This window comes from Anopheles coluzzii, chromosome 2 (assembly GCF_943734685.1).
Source record: "Anopheles coluzzii chromosome 2, AcolN3, whole genome shotgun sequence".
NCBI classification, from domain to species: domain Eukaryota; kingdom Metazoa; phylum Arthropoda; class Insecta; order Diptera; family Culicidae; genus Anopheles; species Anopheles coluzzii.
The window spans coordinates 10,147,369-10,164,126 of NC_064670.1; the positions used below are offsets into that span (position 1 = coordinate 10,147,369).

A 16,758-nucleotide genomic window follows, 5' to 3' on the forward strand; every position below is an offset into this window, starting at 1 on the left:
CATACAAAGTTTACCATCGATGTGCCCAGTTGACTCAACTCGTCGGTTCGTTAGTTTAACGATGTACACGCGGGCCCCCCCCCTGTCTCTTTTGTGCGACACAGAGAAGGAGGGAAGAGTAGAGAAGGAGACACCCAACAACAACACGGCCGACCGTGCCAAGGTTAATACGGGCGCCGGTTTCTTTTGCCCAACACACGCGCGCTGTATGTTCCGCTGCTGCTGCTGCCTGGCCCAGCGACGGCGGGACGATGACGCCGATGACGATGATGACTTTCGTTGCAATTTAATGCGTTTATGACAAGCGCGGTACCCTCCCGTGTGCTGTGGACACGGTCTCTCCTGTGTGCTGTTGTGGTTGTTACTATTCACCGTCAGCTCCACTCCATCCGACTAATGTTACTTTTGCAATTGGTAGAATGGCCGCTCCAAGTGGTTGTGTGGTGGTGGTGGTGATGGCAAATGTACAAAGTGTGAGGGTTTGGTTTATGTTTGACCATAACCGCACAATGTTGCTGCATTGTTAGTGTAGCGGGATACGACCACGGCACGACCATAACGTTGCCCCGATCATGATGATGATGATGATGATGAGGGTTGATGTGGTGGAGAGAACCGTCCGGCGGCTTTGCTCGTCCAAACCCCTCACCCTCGTCGTGTGTGTAGAGTTGCGAATTTTATTGCATGTGCGCGCACCCAGAGCGTCTCTAACGACGACGGCCCCGCGTTGTTAGTATTCTCATCCCCATCCCAACACCGCCGTACGGTTCCGGGCGGGACACGCGGGAGATGATAAGCGAACTGGAGGACGAGCAGTTCACTCTAGACAACGTTTGGTGACATTAATTGACGTCACTTCAATTATCGTGTCGTTTGCTTTGGTGTGGCCGTTTGAAAGTGGCCGGAGGAGAAGGAGGTGTTGGAGAAGGAGGGCAGGATTGCATCCCTCAACATCCACTTCGGTTCGGGTTCCGCGCAAAAGCAGCGTGTTTTTTTTCTGTTTGTACACGGAATGCGATGAACATCATCAGCGTGCGCGTTTCAAGAAATGAGATACGGTGACACATCGAGTGGTCCACAGTGGAAAGTACGTACGCGTACACTCAAATGAAAACCATCGCCACCCGGCGCGGGTGGCCCCACTTACCCCACTTCCCTTTCAGGAAACGGAACAGCGCAACATGGCACCGCAGCTCGCTCCATCCATAAAGTCCATCCGTCGTTCGATGCCCTCTATTATGCAATTATTGTAATCCCCACCGTGTGTTCCTTATGTGTGCCGGTGGTGCTGCCCTCCGGTGCTTCTCCTATGCGCGCACTCGCTCTGCTCTACATATTGAGAGCATCGAGCGAACGATGACCTTAATCTACAGAGTGTGGAGATCGGGTGGCGGCCCCTGTGTGTGGGGGGCTGGAAGGTGGTACGAGAGCAGGGAGTGAGAAATCGGGTGGAGAGATGCATTTACGATGGTGTACCCACGGCCGGCGAAAATATCATCATCTTCTATGTGTTTGTATGCGCTCACGCGTCCCCCCGATAACGGAATTCCGCCGAAGGTTTGGGTCGCGGCAGAAGAGGAAGAAAAATAAACTGACATAACAGCAGCATAAAAAAAAGGGCAACGCAGAAGAAAAACGGAATAATAAAACCTCTCAACCTTCAACAAACGCCGCGCAGCACTCCGGTGGCTTCCCCCGGCGATTGGTGGGGTGGTTCATCGGCGCGACCCACTGAAGGCGCGCGCGCGTGCCTTGTGTGCGCTGTGTGACCTTGAAAGAGCAGCAAGGAGGACGGGGGTCGGTCTTGTCTGTTGTGTGTGTGTGTGTGTGTGTGTGTGTGTGTGTGTGTGTGTGTGTGTGGTACGCGGCAAGGGTTTAGTTGCTGTCGGCTTGTGGGCTAGGTGGTATAGCCGAGGAGCGAGAGCCATATGTTCAAACACCACACGAGGCTGGGGCTGTGTGTGATGATGCAGTTGGGTGCATGCAGGAATGCATCGGTTCGGTGTGTGCATCTGCAAGTAGGAGGTACGGTTTAGTTTTGTGTCGTTTTTTTGTGCTGGGGGGTTGTTGTTCTTTTTCATTCGACTCCGCCAGGTCGATGACTGGATGCAGAAACCATGCAGTTCAGTGAAGCTCAGCAGTAAAGTTATCAATGAATTCTCCTCTACTGCCCTAGAACGGCTGGCCCCATGAATCATATACGACTGCCAGGGGCACTATCGGGAAGAGTGAAAACGTGGTTTGAGGATTTTTGTAAAGAATTTTTTTCTCGAATTCCCCTCGATATCACGAATAACATGTAAATTATTTGCTATTGTTATGATATGATGCTATTATCAGAACTTATGCAGCTGTGTAAATATTAGTTTTTGCATACCATTGCTTGACGTCATGGCAAATTCATTCAGAAGTCATCTTCGTTGAAGCAAGAATACAAGTGCACAAGTTCCCTATTTTCTTCACATTGCATTTTCGACGGGTCCCTTTCTTCAATGTTTAATAGCCGCTCCGTCGTTTGATTTGCGGTTCGAGTTTACACAACACTCTTTCTTGCCAAAGTCAAACAACGCCACACTGGACACACAACCCCACGTACCTCAAGTCCTCCAATGAACTTCCCAATCAGTGGCAGATTGTGGCAGCGCCACAATGCGAATGAGAGAGAGAGAGAGGGTTAGCCCCGGGGACGTGCTCTCGGGTGCAGGGCGAAACAACACTGGCCAAGGTATCAACACTGATCGATATTGTTGTGTGCGCGTGAAAGATCCTTGCCGCGCACATCGTGTCCTCGATGTCGATGTTGTTCCCAGTCCCAGGGACGAGTTTTCCAAGAAAGATAGATTGTGCTTTGCCATGCTGCTGGCTGCTGTTGTATGGGTACGGTTCGTTGTTTTCCCTTTTTGCGCCCGGCGCTCCATTCGATATGCCGGGTATAATTAAGGAGATGATGTCCGGACGAACGGGAAGAAGGTATAAAGTGTAAAAGGGGGGGGACTGATGGTGAAATGTAGCTCCAACACTTTTCCTTCCCCTACCCATCGCTGGGCAAGGATATTGCTTTGGCAAAGAAAAGCGGCCCTATCAGACGGCACAGAAGCGCCCAGCATCAGAGACCGTACGAGTGTGAGGGTGGGCAAATAAATTGACATGCCGTTTCTCCCACTCCAAATGGAGCTGTTGGATGGTTCTATCCGGTGCGCCGAACCATCACTCCATTCCTTGGAAGGATTTATATGAAATTAAAAATGAAAAATGTCCGTAAGAAAGTCAGAGCAGTGAGAGGGTTCAATCAGTGAGATTGCAATGGGGAGCGGAAAGGACGAGTGGTACCTTACCGGCTCCCTTTACCCAATCCTTTTTGCTTCGTTTATCAAGTAAAGCATAGTTTTCTATCGCGCTCTGTTGAAGTATGAGTTTTATTTGCCTGGAATTCGATTACACAACTCACCTTCTCCCTTCCGTATATGTCTCTGTTGTCTGTTAATGGAAGTGTGTGGTGCTGTTCGATCGTATGGTCTTGATCGATTCGTAAACATGTGCTAAGCTTTACTGCGAATCATTTAAAGGATTTTGCCGGTTTTCTCGTGGGGTGATGCTGGCTGGGAAAGTATTATTGATGTGGCAAAGGAACTGGATAAAAATAGTTTTAACCCCATATAATTTACATTGCAAGGCGACTTCCAACGACGGTACCAAATTGTACGTGTGTGCATCATTTAAGGGACATTTCGTGCATCTGTTGTCGATCGAATTTGCTCGCTTATTTTGTTATCTCGCTTGGGTTTTTTTTATATGTGAGTAAAATATATCTACAACCAAATTCCGCTTTTTTCTCCGTCAGCATCGCGCGACCACACCATTGCAGCCAAACCTCATAAATCAATCAATAATCTAGCACGAAAACCGCGCACAAACCCACCGTTTCCTTTTTTTCTGTTTGTTCAGCTCTGGCATATTTTATCTGAGATAGCGAGAGAGAAAGAGAAAGAGAGAGAGAGAGTAGAATCTGCCCTAAAATCATCATCCAACAGCAGCGCGCACTCTGCTGGTCATCATTATGCCCGCGGGTGAAACAACCAACGCGTCTCTTCCTGGTGTCCCTAGCCGACAATAGTGTTGTGTCCGCAATATGCTTGAATGCTTGCTGTGCTGTGGAAAACCCGTCACCAATTCTTGCTTCATCGTCCTCGGTGTTCCCTATTTTTTGTTGCATATTTGCCGTTTTACGATTAGTGTGAAGTTTGCTGCTGCGACTCTCTAGCCTGTTAATTTTAAACTATTGTTGCTCGCTTTACAGCGAATATGTAAGCAACTGTATCTGGTTCGGCATGGAGTGTCGTCGCCATCCAGCAAAATCGCATTTTTAATCCTTAAATGAGTCACCAACATAACTCTGCAGCTTCTGGTGTGTGTGTGTGTGCGTTGAGGATTTCGACGCACCGTTGCACAACACTGGGGGTAAGTGCATCCGAATAGCGGCGCTGGGTAGCGGGGTAGCGGGATGTGATTTTCCGAAGCCCCGATGGTGAATGCGAATGCTGTGTGCATAATTATATTGAAAATTATATGCGTTGGAAATTGATAAAAATTAAAAAATAAATTATATTTCCGTTCCTGTCGGCCGCCCACCACACTACTGCGTCGCTTCCGTGTTCTCCCCCTACGACCGTTCCCTGTTTGTTGGTTTTGGTTGGTGCTCTCAGGCACACGAACAGAGGCCGCGCCAGTGTGTTGTTTGGTGGTGGACGGGCACCATACATAGGGACATGGATCATCATCTCTCCTTCTCCTCACCACATCGACTATGTGTGGTGCATGTGTTAAATACATGCAGTTTTCGTTCTATTTTGTGCGTGTGCTGACCATGTCATCGATTATTGGTTGCGAGGTTTTTCGCATGCTCTGTACCAACTGATCGCTGGGGACAGAACTTTATCACATTACTATTATAGTTGCCCTTCGAATTCGAATTCGAGTAAAGTCCTTTTCAATACATTTTGAGCTATTTTTTTTTTAATTATCTGCATTTGTTGAAGCATCGTTTTAATGTTTTTTTTTATCTCTTCCAATTTGAAACGTTGGTGGAACAGGTTGAGAACGAAATCATCCACCACAAACAGTGGAAAAGATTGTGTTTTTTTTTTCTCGAGACGGCTGTAATTATGCTTTATGGAGCTTTTCCCTGCACTTGGCTTTTGCTGCACTTGCCCGCCAGTGGCCAGAGAAAGAACGTTTTGCTGCTGCTGCTGAGGGTGATAGAGAAATTTTATTTCATCACTCAGTTGTCTGGTCGGTCATCCCTGGGAAAGGTGTACAATTTCCCGGGCTGCTAAAGAATATATACATACAATGGTGTATGTATCTGGCAAAAACAACCAACCCCAACGCAGGGGGGAGGGGAGGGGGGTGGGGTGGTGTGGTTGGTTGTGTGGTGGAGGATATTAAAACATCACACATACACACACACACACACAGTTAAAAGGACGAAAAAAACATGAAACTTTTCATCTGATATTTTGTGCAACAACCCCCCACAGCGGGGCGCTCTCTCTGGAGCTCTCTTGTGCGTGTAGTAGTTGTGTGGTGTGTGGTGGCGTTGTAGTGTGTGTGGGTAGGTCCCGGCAGGACACATATTAAACTCGATTGTGTGGCCAAAAGCCACTGCTGCTGCTGTTGCTGCTGCTGCATCACTCTAATTTCATTTCCACAATTGCATACCAGCACCACCACCACCAACCCAATGCCGTCTGCCGCGTGTCCTGGGCTAATTGAATGCGATGCAATCTCTCCCCCTACTCTGCCATACCGCTACCTCCTGCAACCTACAACGCGTTTTGGTGCCAGCATCCACCATCGCGTTGAGGCTTTTGGAGGGGGGGTGGTGGGGCTGAGGGGGGGGGGGGGGCGCTGGGTTTCGGATTGGTGCGCATTTATTCATTTATTTATTTTTAGTGTTTCTTTTATTCACACCCATCTCCTCCACACACACGCACACATATGCGCAGTATACAAACTCCATCATGCACACACACACACATATGCAATGCTTCCGTGGTCATTTGAAATGTACTATCACAGCCACACCACCACCACCACCACACCGCAGCGTATATTTTGTAAAGTGTGCACTTTTTATTATCACTCCCCCAAATGCTTATCCTTTTTTTTTTTTTTTTGGTGGGAATGGGGCGAGATGTGCGTTGTTGTTGGGTCGGTTGGCGTTTCGGACCCCCCACCCCACCTCTATGCTTGTGTAATGTGCACTTGTGTGGATGTGGGGATTCGGTGGTTTACAAGCGTTTCGGGTTCGCGTCCTGTGTCCTTTTTTCGCCTTTTTGCGCACGTGCAATCTGCAAAGTTCCCAAAAAAAAGGGGAAAATAGGGAAAATTAAAATAAAATTGATTGACGAACAGTAAAAAGAGAGAGAGAGAGAGCAAGAGAGAAGGAATGGTTTAGAGATAGAGAGAACACATTTGACTTGATGATTATTGATGATATTGTGAAACAAATCAAACGTATAAAACGTAAAGTATACCGTAAAGTGGGAAGGATATTGTTTAACAAGTTGTTGTAGACAAATTCTACAACATCACCTCTCTTATGAATTATTGTCTGCCTCTCTTTGTACTGTGCATGTAAGACGAACAATAGTTTTTGAAAATAGTTGCTAAATTGCTCACCTTGCGAGCTTCATTTTGCCGACCCTCCATGGTCGTCAACTGCGCGTTGTGTTTCTCTTATTGTGCTGGTGGAAAACATAATCGAAAGGAAGAGGGGGGGGGGTGTCAGTTTTCCAGGACGGGTGACTAGAATGTGAGCATCATGCATTTTCACTGATCATGCTGTTATTGGTGTGCATATTTCTGGGCAGCATTTGTCTTTTTTTTCCTTCTCTTTGATCCTTTTTCCTCTCCCAAAATAAAACCCCAGCATTGCGGGGTGGGGGAGATGGCGGTCCAGCCACCCACCCAGCTGGATGTGGGAAAGGGAATGCTGCAACTCACCACCAAAGTGCGTGTGGCGCGTGTTATTCTACTGCTGCTGCTGCATCCCTGGATGGTCCCAGCCGACACAAAATACACACAGCTCTCCCAGCCGCCGTGTGTAGTGGTGGTGCGCAATAGTGTGTGTGTGTGTGTGTGGTAGTACTGCGTGTGGAGCAATAATGCGCACCAACACCACCGGACCGCTTCACTAGCCAGGCTGGCTGCCCCAGCACACCGGAAGGCTATTAAATCAGTCACATTTGGGCGATTAAATGGGGCTGGTGGAAGAATTTGTGCGAAAAATTCGATCACATACGGCACCGCGTTCGCGCGCGGCCCTGGCTTTCGTTTTGCTGTGCTTTCCTTCAGCTGATGCAACAGACCAGAAAAGGCTCGGCCGTGTTGTGAAAAGGGAAGTCTGGAAAACGTAAGGACACCCTGCTCCCCGCCAAAGACCAGGACAGAGGGCCCAGCAAAAGTCCTTCTGGAAAGCAGCAGTGAAGGGGGGAATAAAAAGCCAACCAAACTTCATACAAACAAAGCAACAAATTTGGATAAATTCTTCTTCCCGCTGGAGTGTTGTGGTGCAGGTGGTGGTGGTGAGAATGTAAAGGAAAAACGACATCAACCGTTCTCTCTACATTCAGTGTCAGAGTGGAGCACAGGGAGAGGACCACAAAATAGAAAAGTTTCTTGTGCTGTGTTTTTATCGTGCTTTTTGGTTTTTGGTCGTGAAGCTATCTGAAGAAGAACATCTGTGTGCGTTGCTAGTAAAGTTGTGGACCCTTTTGGTTGTCAGAGTAGTGTGTGGTTGAGAGGAGGGAGAATAGTAGGATTGCCATACTCTACTACCACACGGATTGGTTGTGATTGTTTTGGGGACACTATGAACTACCGACCTCCATACTGTTCTGCGCCTCCATCATCGCCATCATCATCAACGTCCTCCACATCATCATCAGCTTCCTTCTCCTTGTCACCGTCGTACGATGAATGGTGGCGTCTTGCGATGATGGTTTCAGCCTCGCCGGCGGCGGCTGCGTCCTATTCCGGATTGACAATGGCCGGCTTTACCCGGACTGGGCCAATGTTACCGTTGGCGACAGCAGCAGCAGCAGCTGCTGCTTCGACCGCCCGTCGGTGGCCACCGCCCTCCCGGCGGTACAATGCAACCGGATCGTGCTGGTTTACCGGCGGCGGTTTGTTTGTATGTGAACATTAGCTACTAACAATTACTACACTATGGGAAATACTTTTTTAGCTATTTAGGGAAAGCTCCGTGGCTTCGCAATGCGATGCTAATTATATCTAAAATACACTAATCATTTTTTTTTTCATTCTTTTTAATTTTGTTACACAGGATTCGACGGGTCAAAACAGTAATGACAGCACGACGGGAGGTAGTGGCGGGCCCGGCAATTCTGCAGGACCAACGGGCATCCACGGTGCACCCGGCACACCGAACTCCTCCTCTTCGTCGTCGTCTCAGGGCATGAGGCCAACGCCGTCGCCAACCGGTTCTGGTAGCGGGTCGCGTTCCATGTCACCGGCAGTAGGTAAGTTGTGTGGAGGGGGGAGGGGAGGGGGGCTGAAGGAAGAGAAGGGGAGATGGTATCTAAGAAAACGCACTTGTTGCTTACGGCGGTGGTGTGCGATCGATGACACACATTGGTGGAACTCGCTCGCTCCGACGGTACAAAGTATTTTATCTTGTCTAGTGCTACGACGCAAAGAATTGAAGAAAAAATAGGAAATTAATAGATTAGCTGTGTGTGTGGGATTCTTTTTTTTTTATTCTGCTTTTAAGTTAAAATACACCTAATCAGTAATATTACGTGCATCGATAAAATGTGTGTGTGAGTGAAATCAGTTCACATTGTGTCGCAATCTGTTGCGTGTGGTGATAAGAATGCATTGTGATCCGTGACTCGTGACTAATATGTGTTATCTTTTGTTTTGAACGCATTTAACGGCAGTTAAAATATTTGAGAATTTTGTTTTATTTTATTTTATATTATCCTGCGTTAATGCAACATGCTAAAGACCGTTGCAGATTATTACAACCAATAATGAGTGATATAGGAGTTTAGTATTTACGTGAAAATCTCAAAAGAATCTCTGTCCATTTTTAAAATCATTGGTTCAGAAATGAAGTAGTTCCATTTATTTATAGGGTTTTTCCAGGAGTTCTCATAGCTGTGGTACACTTCATTGACTCTTTATTACGTGAAAAGAACTTAATGTAACGGGAATAGGACTCTATAGCATCCTTGTTGGACAAATCCAATAGTAAATTCCTAGGAGCCTGTTTAAAAAGGGCGCCATAGAGATCCATTTCCAACATATGAAGTTAATTTCCAATAGGAAAGAGTCAAGGAAGTGTACCACAACTATGAGAACCCCATGGAAAACCCTGTAATACGTTGAGTGTGTGTGAGCGAGAGAGCACAATACCCATAATGTCAGTTACAATTGTTTGTTTCCTTTCCTCTAACGACTTTTTGTTGTTCTCTTCTTTGTCCCGCTCTAGGCCAACAAAGTATTTCGATGCCTCCTCGTCCATCCAGCAGTCACTCGCAAGCGCCAAACCAGCAACAGCAAGGACCGAACCATCAGCACGGCGGCAGCAACAGCAATCTCGTGCACGGTCAGCAGCAGCAGCAGCAGACGCAAGGACCACCGCCAGGAACACCGGAACACCACGCCCGTGTAGCCTCGCCTAATCGTCCCCCGTCGGCTTCCGCCCAGCAACAGCAGCAACAACTTCCGCCAGTGTCGTCCGCTCCCGCGGGCGGCCCAGCGTTACCGCCGTCGTCGCAGGCAGGTGCCGCCGGAGGGTCGGCAGCAGCGGCCTCCGCGATGGCCGCCCAAGGCTACCCGGCGCAACCGCCCCATCCACCGCACATGCACGGTGGCCCGTACAAGATGGGCCCGGGTGGCCCAGGAGGCATGCCGCCGGGTGGGCCCGGCCAGCAGATGTCACCTTACCCGCCACCCCCGCACCAGCAGCCACCTCCGCAGTCGCAGCAGTATTCACCACACTCGCCCGCGAGTTACTCGCCGCGTCCGCAATACCCGGGAGCGTACGGCCCGTCGCCACCGGTGCCGGGGCCGCCGCCACCGCCCGGCACCCAGTCGGCCCAGGGTCCGCCCGGCAGCGGGGGTCCGCAACCGCCACACCCGCCGCCGCCCGGCGGCTATCCGGGACAGCACCGGATGCCGAACCACGTGGGTGCCGGGGGACCACCGCCACCGCCCCACTCGCAGTACCCTCCGCACCAGTATCCGCACCAGCCGCCAAGCCCCTGGGGACCACCGCACACGCAGCAGGCCGGCGGCCCGGGTGGAGCCGGCGCGGGCCATGTAAATAATCATGTACAGCAATCGCAACAGGGCCAGGGCGGGCCACCGACGCCCGGCGGTGCCGGCGGACCGCGGCAAGTCAAGGGAATGCCGCCCGGTCCGCCGGGAGCTGGCGGCGTACATCCGCAGTCGCCCCAGCAGCAGCAGCAGCAACACTCCCAACACCATCAGCCACCGCCACCACATCATCAGCCGCACCATCAGGCGCATCATCAGTCCCCGCACCATCCGGGCGGCCAGTCCCAGCAGCCGCCGCCCCAGAGCGGTTCGCCCCAGCCGCTCAACTACCTGAAGCAGCACCTTCAGCACAAGGGCGCGTACAGTGGAGCGCCCAGCCCGACGCCACCGCCCGGCCAAGGGTACGGCAACGGGCCCGGAATGCATCCACCGATGGGTCCGCCACACCACATGGGCCCCCCGATGGGGCTGCCGCCGCCACCGAACGCGAGCAGCATGGGTCCGCCGCCACCGGCCGGCACACCACCGAACCAGTCACCGTCCGGTGCGGGCGGCAGTGGCGCCCTCGGACATCCGCAGCACCCGTCGCAGCAGGACGGCGGGCATCCGCCTTCGCCGCACGGGCAACAGCAGCAGCAGCAGCCTCCGTCGCAGCCCCAGCACCCCGGGCAGCAGCAGCAGTCGCAACAATCGCAGCAGCAGCCTCCCCACTCACCCCACCATCATCCGCATGGGCCACCGCCGCCGCCCCACCAGCATCCGGGCCACCATCCCGGTGCCGATGTGCCGCCGCAGCCACCACACCACGGGCTGCTGGCGGGAGCGGGCCAGGACAACGGTATTGGCAATGCGGCAGGCGGGCCGGGAGCAGGAGGAGGAGCGGGTGGAGGTCCACACCATCACCATCATCCCCATCATCATCATCCAGTTACCTCACTCGTTACGACGGGACCTGATGGCGCTCCACTCGACGAAGCCAGTCAGCAGAGCACCTTATCCAATACCTCAGTAGGCAAGTATCGCTCCTCCGGGACAAAAATCGCACCACCACCACCACCAGTCACCACAAATGGCGGCAGCTGACCATTCCTTCTCTATTTCTCGCACACCCCACCCCACCTCTTGCAGCTTCCGGAGAAGATCCCACGTGCTCGACGCCGAAATCGCGGAAAAACGACCACTACAACCAAAGCCATCTGACGAACACCAACACGCCGTCGTCGTCGAATGCGTCGCCCGGACCGCACAACGCACACGAAGACTTTGAGCTCAACTCGTCCCCCACGTCCTGGCCGCGGACGCCAGCTAGTCCAGTGAGTATAGTAACGCATGGCGAAATCGTCACCGCCACCACCAGCACCACTGCTGTCAACATCACCACCGTCAGCAGCACCGCCAGCCACGCAAGCATCCGCAGCAACAACTGCAACAACAGTTATCAACAGCAGCAACGGCTACAGCAACATCATCCACTACAGCAACAGCAGCAGGACTTCTGCCGCAGCGAAAGTAGCAACAGCGACGTGGTCGACGGTTGTCTGAATGCGTTCAGCAGCTCGCAAGCGCTATTTCTCCCGTCGTCTCGGCACTCTCCACGGAACGAGCAGCATCAGCAGCAGCATCAGCACCATCAGTCGATCGAGGGCGCTCTTTTGGCGAACTTCACTTCCCACACCTCCTCCACGCCGACCTTAACTGAGCTGTGCGGTCCGGTAGGAAGCTTGTCTACTGCGCTTATGCAGCGGCCTGGGCACAGTAGACTCGACTCACCACCGCACCGGCGGAGCTTTCCCTCGCTTTATAGCAACCCTTTCCAACAGTCCGACCCGTCCAGTCATCAACAACTGCCCTCGTATCCTTACCATCGGATGTTCTATCGACAGCAACCCTTTCCCCAGCGATCGGTTGGTGCGTCGAATCGATCTCCTCTGTCCTATCCAGCATCCCCCGCATCAAGACAGCTACTTGATCATTCCTCAACAGTGCAGTCCGACTGTGCTGGGACTGCTGCTGGTGGTGCTGGTGCTGCTCCGCCACTCACTCCAGTGCTGCCGTCACCGCGCCGAGAAGAGTCGTCGTCGGTCACGTCGTCGCTTTCTACGGCATCTTCTGCTACTTCAACGTCGTCGTCGTCGTCGTCGTCGGCTGCGGCCGCTACTGCCGCGGCTGCGGCGGCCCTTGTTGCGTACTGGTACTCCTACTCCTCCTATACGTCGCCGTCGCGTTCACACGTCCTCGTGCCGAGCACGGCGCCGGCGATGCTGATGCGTCGTCCGTCGAACGTAGCCAGTCGTAGTAGAAACGTAGATGTACAATCGGTTTTCTTTTTTGCGCCACTTTTAACCATAGAACCAACTCTCTGTACTATTACCTCCACTACTCCCCCCAAAAAACACCACTTCCCCTATGAAGAGGTCGAAATCAAAATTATCCCCCTCTCCGTTTCGGCATATTGCGCGGTTCCGTACTGTGTGACGATGGATTAGAGTTTACTAGTAGGAAAAAAAGTGTATCTCTAATTCATTCCTTTTAGCACATCATGTGTAGAAGCGTTCTACTACACGCTGTGAGTTGAAGAACGCTACTACACCTACCTACCATTTTTATAGTACATCCAACCATAAAACACTTAACACACACAGGCTACACTATCAGGTTTTATAGTATTCCTTCTGTTTTCCCATAAACGTTTTATGGCGCGCATTATTCGTTATTTTCTTCTGTTTTTAGTACAATTGTGTTTTGCGTATTACTTGTAGCGTATTCTTTCGAGTGATTATTTGATTCTATTGTTTGTATGTACGTGTGTGTGCGTGTGGTGATATTTGCTTTGTCTGTAAATTCAACCACATTGTTCCCTTTTTGTTGTTTTTGCGTTTTCTCCAATTTCATTTGTGTTGCGTTGTGTTGTGCTGCCCGTCTGCCTGTAGCTGCTCCTGCTGCCGTTTATCTGCTGAGTTGATTATGCTGCGTGCTATGCTTTGTTATGGTTTAGTTCAGAAAACAACTACATCATCAAACACCACACCCCTCCACTCAATACGTACACCACGGATGAACTATCTATTGGATTTGTAGTTGCTAATAGTGCCCTTTCGTCACAACAAAACCTCCCTCCACCCCGTGTCCATTCCCGCTGCTACTATTATTACTGCAATCCGTGTGCAATTGGAATGTAAAACTACGAACCAATCCGACAAACTGTTTCTTTCGATGAGTTGTTCATCAACCAAAAACAAAAGCAAATCAAAAGCAAATGCCTCTCCCCGCACACACCAATTGTTACCAATTGTTACTCCTTTTGGCAGCACTTACTGAACTCGTACGATCGTTTTCTTTTATCCTTCTAATTCGCAGGTATTTAACAGTCACGTTCCTCCGACGCCGGAGACACCTTTTAGATCCACTAAGGTTAATATCGTTTCCTGTTTTCCTTGCAACCGATACCGAATTCGTTTTATATTGGTTTTGTTTTTCTTTTTGTTTTTACTATTATTGCATGAATGCACGAACAACAACAACAACATGTGCTGCTTGTTGTTTAATTTTTTACTTACGATTTTTATTTTGCATTCCCTTTTTGGGTTTGAATGTGCACGGTGATAGTGTTAGCATCTGATCTAATATTGTTACATTTTCATTTATAACAATTACGCCAATGTCCAATACATATACAGCAAGCGCGCAGGGAAACACTAACCAATTAACCAACATTTCAATTGTTTGGCATGTCGGTTGCGAAATGAATTACCATTTTCCATTTATTTGTTTTATTCGGTTTTTATTAAATATTGGATTCCTGCACAAGCTTAACGAAAAGCGACAACCACTAAATCCAATCTGGTCCGGGGTTCTTCTCAGAAAAAAATACCGTTCAATCGCGTTGAAAAATACGGGCAGCCAAGTCGCTGCAACAATCGTTTGGTTTTGGGGTTGATTTGTTTTATTTATCCTTTCCTGTTTGGCTAATTTATTTATTTAAATCGCTCATCTGACTTCTACCTAACCTACCTAATCTCAATTTAAATTATATTTTAACCTCATACTAATTGACGATGGTTTTCTCCTACTTTCGCGGTTCATGAGTTGGTTGATTATTTTATTTTTATTTTTCATTTTTCATAGCACCAGGTGTTTACGGTTTTTCTTTGCTTTTAATTCCACTATAGTTTGCCCTTTCGAATGTCCAAACACGTTGGCTAATTTTTCAACATTCGTCTTTTTTTTGCATATATCCACCCTTCCATCCATAAATTCAGCAGAAATCGGACAGCTTGAACAAGCTGTACGAGATGGACGACAAGCCGGACCGGCGCGTGTTTCTGGACAAGCTGCTGGCGTACATGGACGAGCGAAGGACCCCGATCACGGCCTGCCCGACGATCTCGAAGACACCGTTGGATCTGTACAAGCTGTACGTGTACGTGCAGGAGCGCGGCGGGTTTGTTGAGGTGTGTAAGGTGAGTTGCTAAGCTGTCCTGACCTGTCCGATCCCCCAACAAGCTAACCCTACCCTCCCACTCTAACCGTTGAGGCATCAGAAGCTTACTCGAGAATGGTTGAGCGTACAACGCGGGCGTCTGCGTGTTTTTTTTCTTTTCTTTTCTCTTTCCCACCTTTCTCCTTCACCCTCACCCTCCCTCGCGCCACCTTTTTTGCCGCCCAAATCACTGAAGGTTACCAAGAGCAAAACGTGGAAGGACATCGCCGGCATGCTCGGGATTGGGGCGAGCAGCAGTGCCGCCTACACGCTGCGCAAGCACTACACCAAGAATCTGCTGCCGTTTGAGTGCAAGTTCGACCGTGGCGGTATCGATCCGGGCCCGATCATTGCGCAGGTCGAAGCCGGTTCGAAGAAAAAGTCTGCCAAAACGACCTCCGTTCCATCGCCGGGTAAGTACGATGATAATGCTGTGTTTGGGTTGCTTGCGTCAACTAATGCGCCACATCCGCTCTGTGCATTCCTTTTTTTTAGGATCATCGAATTCGCAAGATTCGTTCCCAGCGCCCGGCAGCAGTAGTGCCTCGATGGATGGCTACGGACCGTACCCGGGCAGTGGCTATCCGCCCGGCTCCACGCCGGACTATGTGCAGCAGCAGCAGCAGCAGGGTGCTGCCGGTGGCCCACCGGGTGGTCCACCGACGCCCGGTGCCCCAGCGGGCCCGGGACAGCAACAGCCGCCACAGCCGCAGCAGAGGCCACCCTCGCAGCAAAGTGGCACCCAGTCTCCTCATCTAGGTAGGTGTTTTTAGTTCTCAGCCGGTCATTAGAATCCATACATGTGTGTTTATTTGGAAGGGCGTGGACATATATTAGTTTAGGTACAGACATTCATAAGGTGAAGGTTAACGTGCACTTGTTAGTTGCACACGTGTTCACAAAGACTTTGGAACCTTTTGGAAAGGAATTACAGTTAATAGAAAGCGAAGAGCCCATTTTCTCGTATTTCTTTGTACATAAAGTGTATAAGTAGCACCATATTATTCCATTCACCACCCAGTTGTATATGTATATAGGTATTTTTCTCACTCATATCTCCCTGTCCCGTCAAAAATCTGTTCTTCCTCGCCACCTCCAAATAGATACGGCATCTTGTTTGTGTGTGTGTGTTGTAATTGTGTAACGTTCCGGTTCCGGTTCATGTACATGCGTGTTATTCATCTCTGTTCCTCTCCCATCATTGCGTCTCTCTCTCTCTCTCTCTGTTTATCCTCTTTCTAACATCGTATAGGTTCAGCACCGCCTGCCTCTGGCGATAACATTAGCGTGAGCAATCCCTTTGATGATCCCGTGGGTCCACAGCGTCCCCCGTATCAGCAGGGCGCTCCCTATCCACCGGTTTCACGTCCCCAAGGTAATGGCACACATTCTTTGCATCGGACGTTCTTTGCCCAATTTTCCATTGCACCCTCTTACCCTCACTAACTATACCACCCCCCCTATCCTTACAACTTCCCTTCATCATTCGTGTGTCCTTCCCGCGAAAAGCAATACTAACATAAACAATGTGTTTTGTAAAAAAAACAATCTAGTGCGTAATATGTAATGTAAAATAAGCCTCACAACCTTAACAGTTTGGGTGTTTGGTGTGCACCAAACTCATTCATTAGGATTTTGGTTACTCGTAGCGCGTCTCTCAATGTACGTTTATTGACTTTTGCTTTTTGCTTAATCGCATACCCGTAGGTGCTCCTTACCAGGGACAGCCGGGTGGTTACGGGCAGTACGGTGCCCCAGATCAGTACGGACCGGGGGCGGGCACACCGCCCGGCCAGTATCCACCGCCGCCCGGCCAGCAGGGACAGTATCCTCCAACGAATCGGCCGCTGTACCCACCGTACGCACCACCGGAAGCCGGAGAAGGGTAAGGAATATTGACCTTTTATTAACGTGTTTGTGTAACTTTGTCTATCCGTCGTAACCACCTCACCCTTAGTAGTAAGGAATAC

At 50.2% G+C, this 16,758-nt stretch overlaps 1 protein-coding gene across 13 annotated transcripts in view; it reads left to right on the plus strand.

Annotated features, from left to right (window-relative positions):
• Positions 1 to 16,758, plus strand: part of LOC120947747 (trithorax group protein osa) — a 131,370-nt gene that overhangs the window by 103,538 nt on the left and 11,074 nt on the right. For 6 of the 13 annotated variants that reach the window (XM_049607705.1, XM_049607702.1, XM_049607710.1 and 3 more), the window contains 9 exons: positions 8,348 to 8,543; positions 9,518 to 11,320; positions 11,437 to 11,621; positions 13,666 to 13,719; positions 14,568 to 14,768; positions 14,985 to 15,201; positions 15,284 to 15,547; positions 16,041 to 16,163; positions 16,496 to 16,673. In XM_049607705.1, the coding sequence (XP_049463662.1) occupies positions 8,348 to 8,543; positions 9,518 to 11,320; positions 11,437 to 11,621; positions 13,666 to 13,719; positions 14,568 to 14,768; positions 14,985 to 15,201; positions 15,284 to 15,547; positions 16,041 to 16,163; positions 16,496 to 16,673 (3,221 nt within the window). The remainder of the gene's footprint in view (positions 1 to 8,347; positions 8,544 to 9,517; positions 11,321 to 11,436; positions 11,622 to 13,665; positions 13,720 to 14,567; positions 14,769 to 14,984; positions 15,202 to 15,283; positions 15,548 to 16,040; positions 16,164 to 16,495; positions 16,674 to 16,758) is intronic. The other 7 variants (XM_049607707.1, XM_049607706.1, XM_049607708.1 and 4 more) reach the window with 7 other exon arrangements.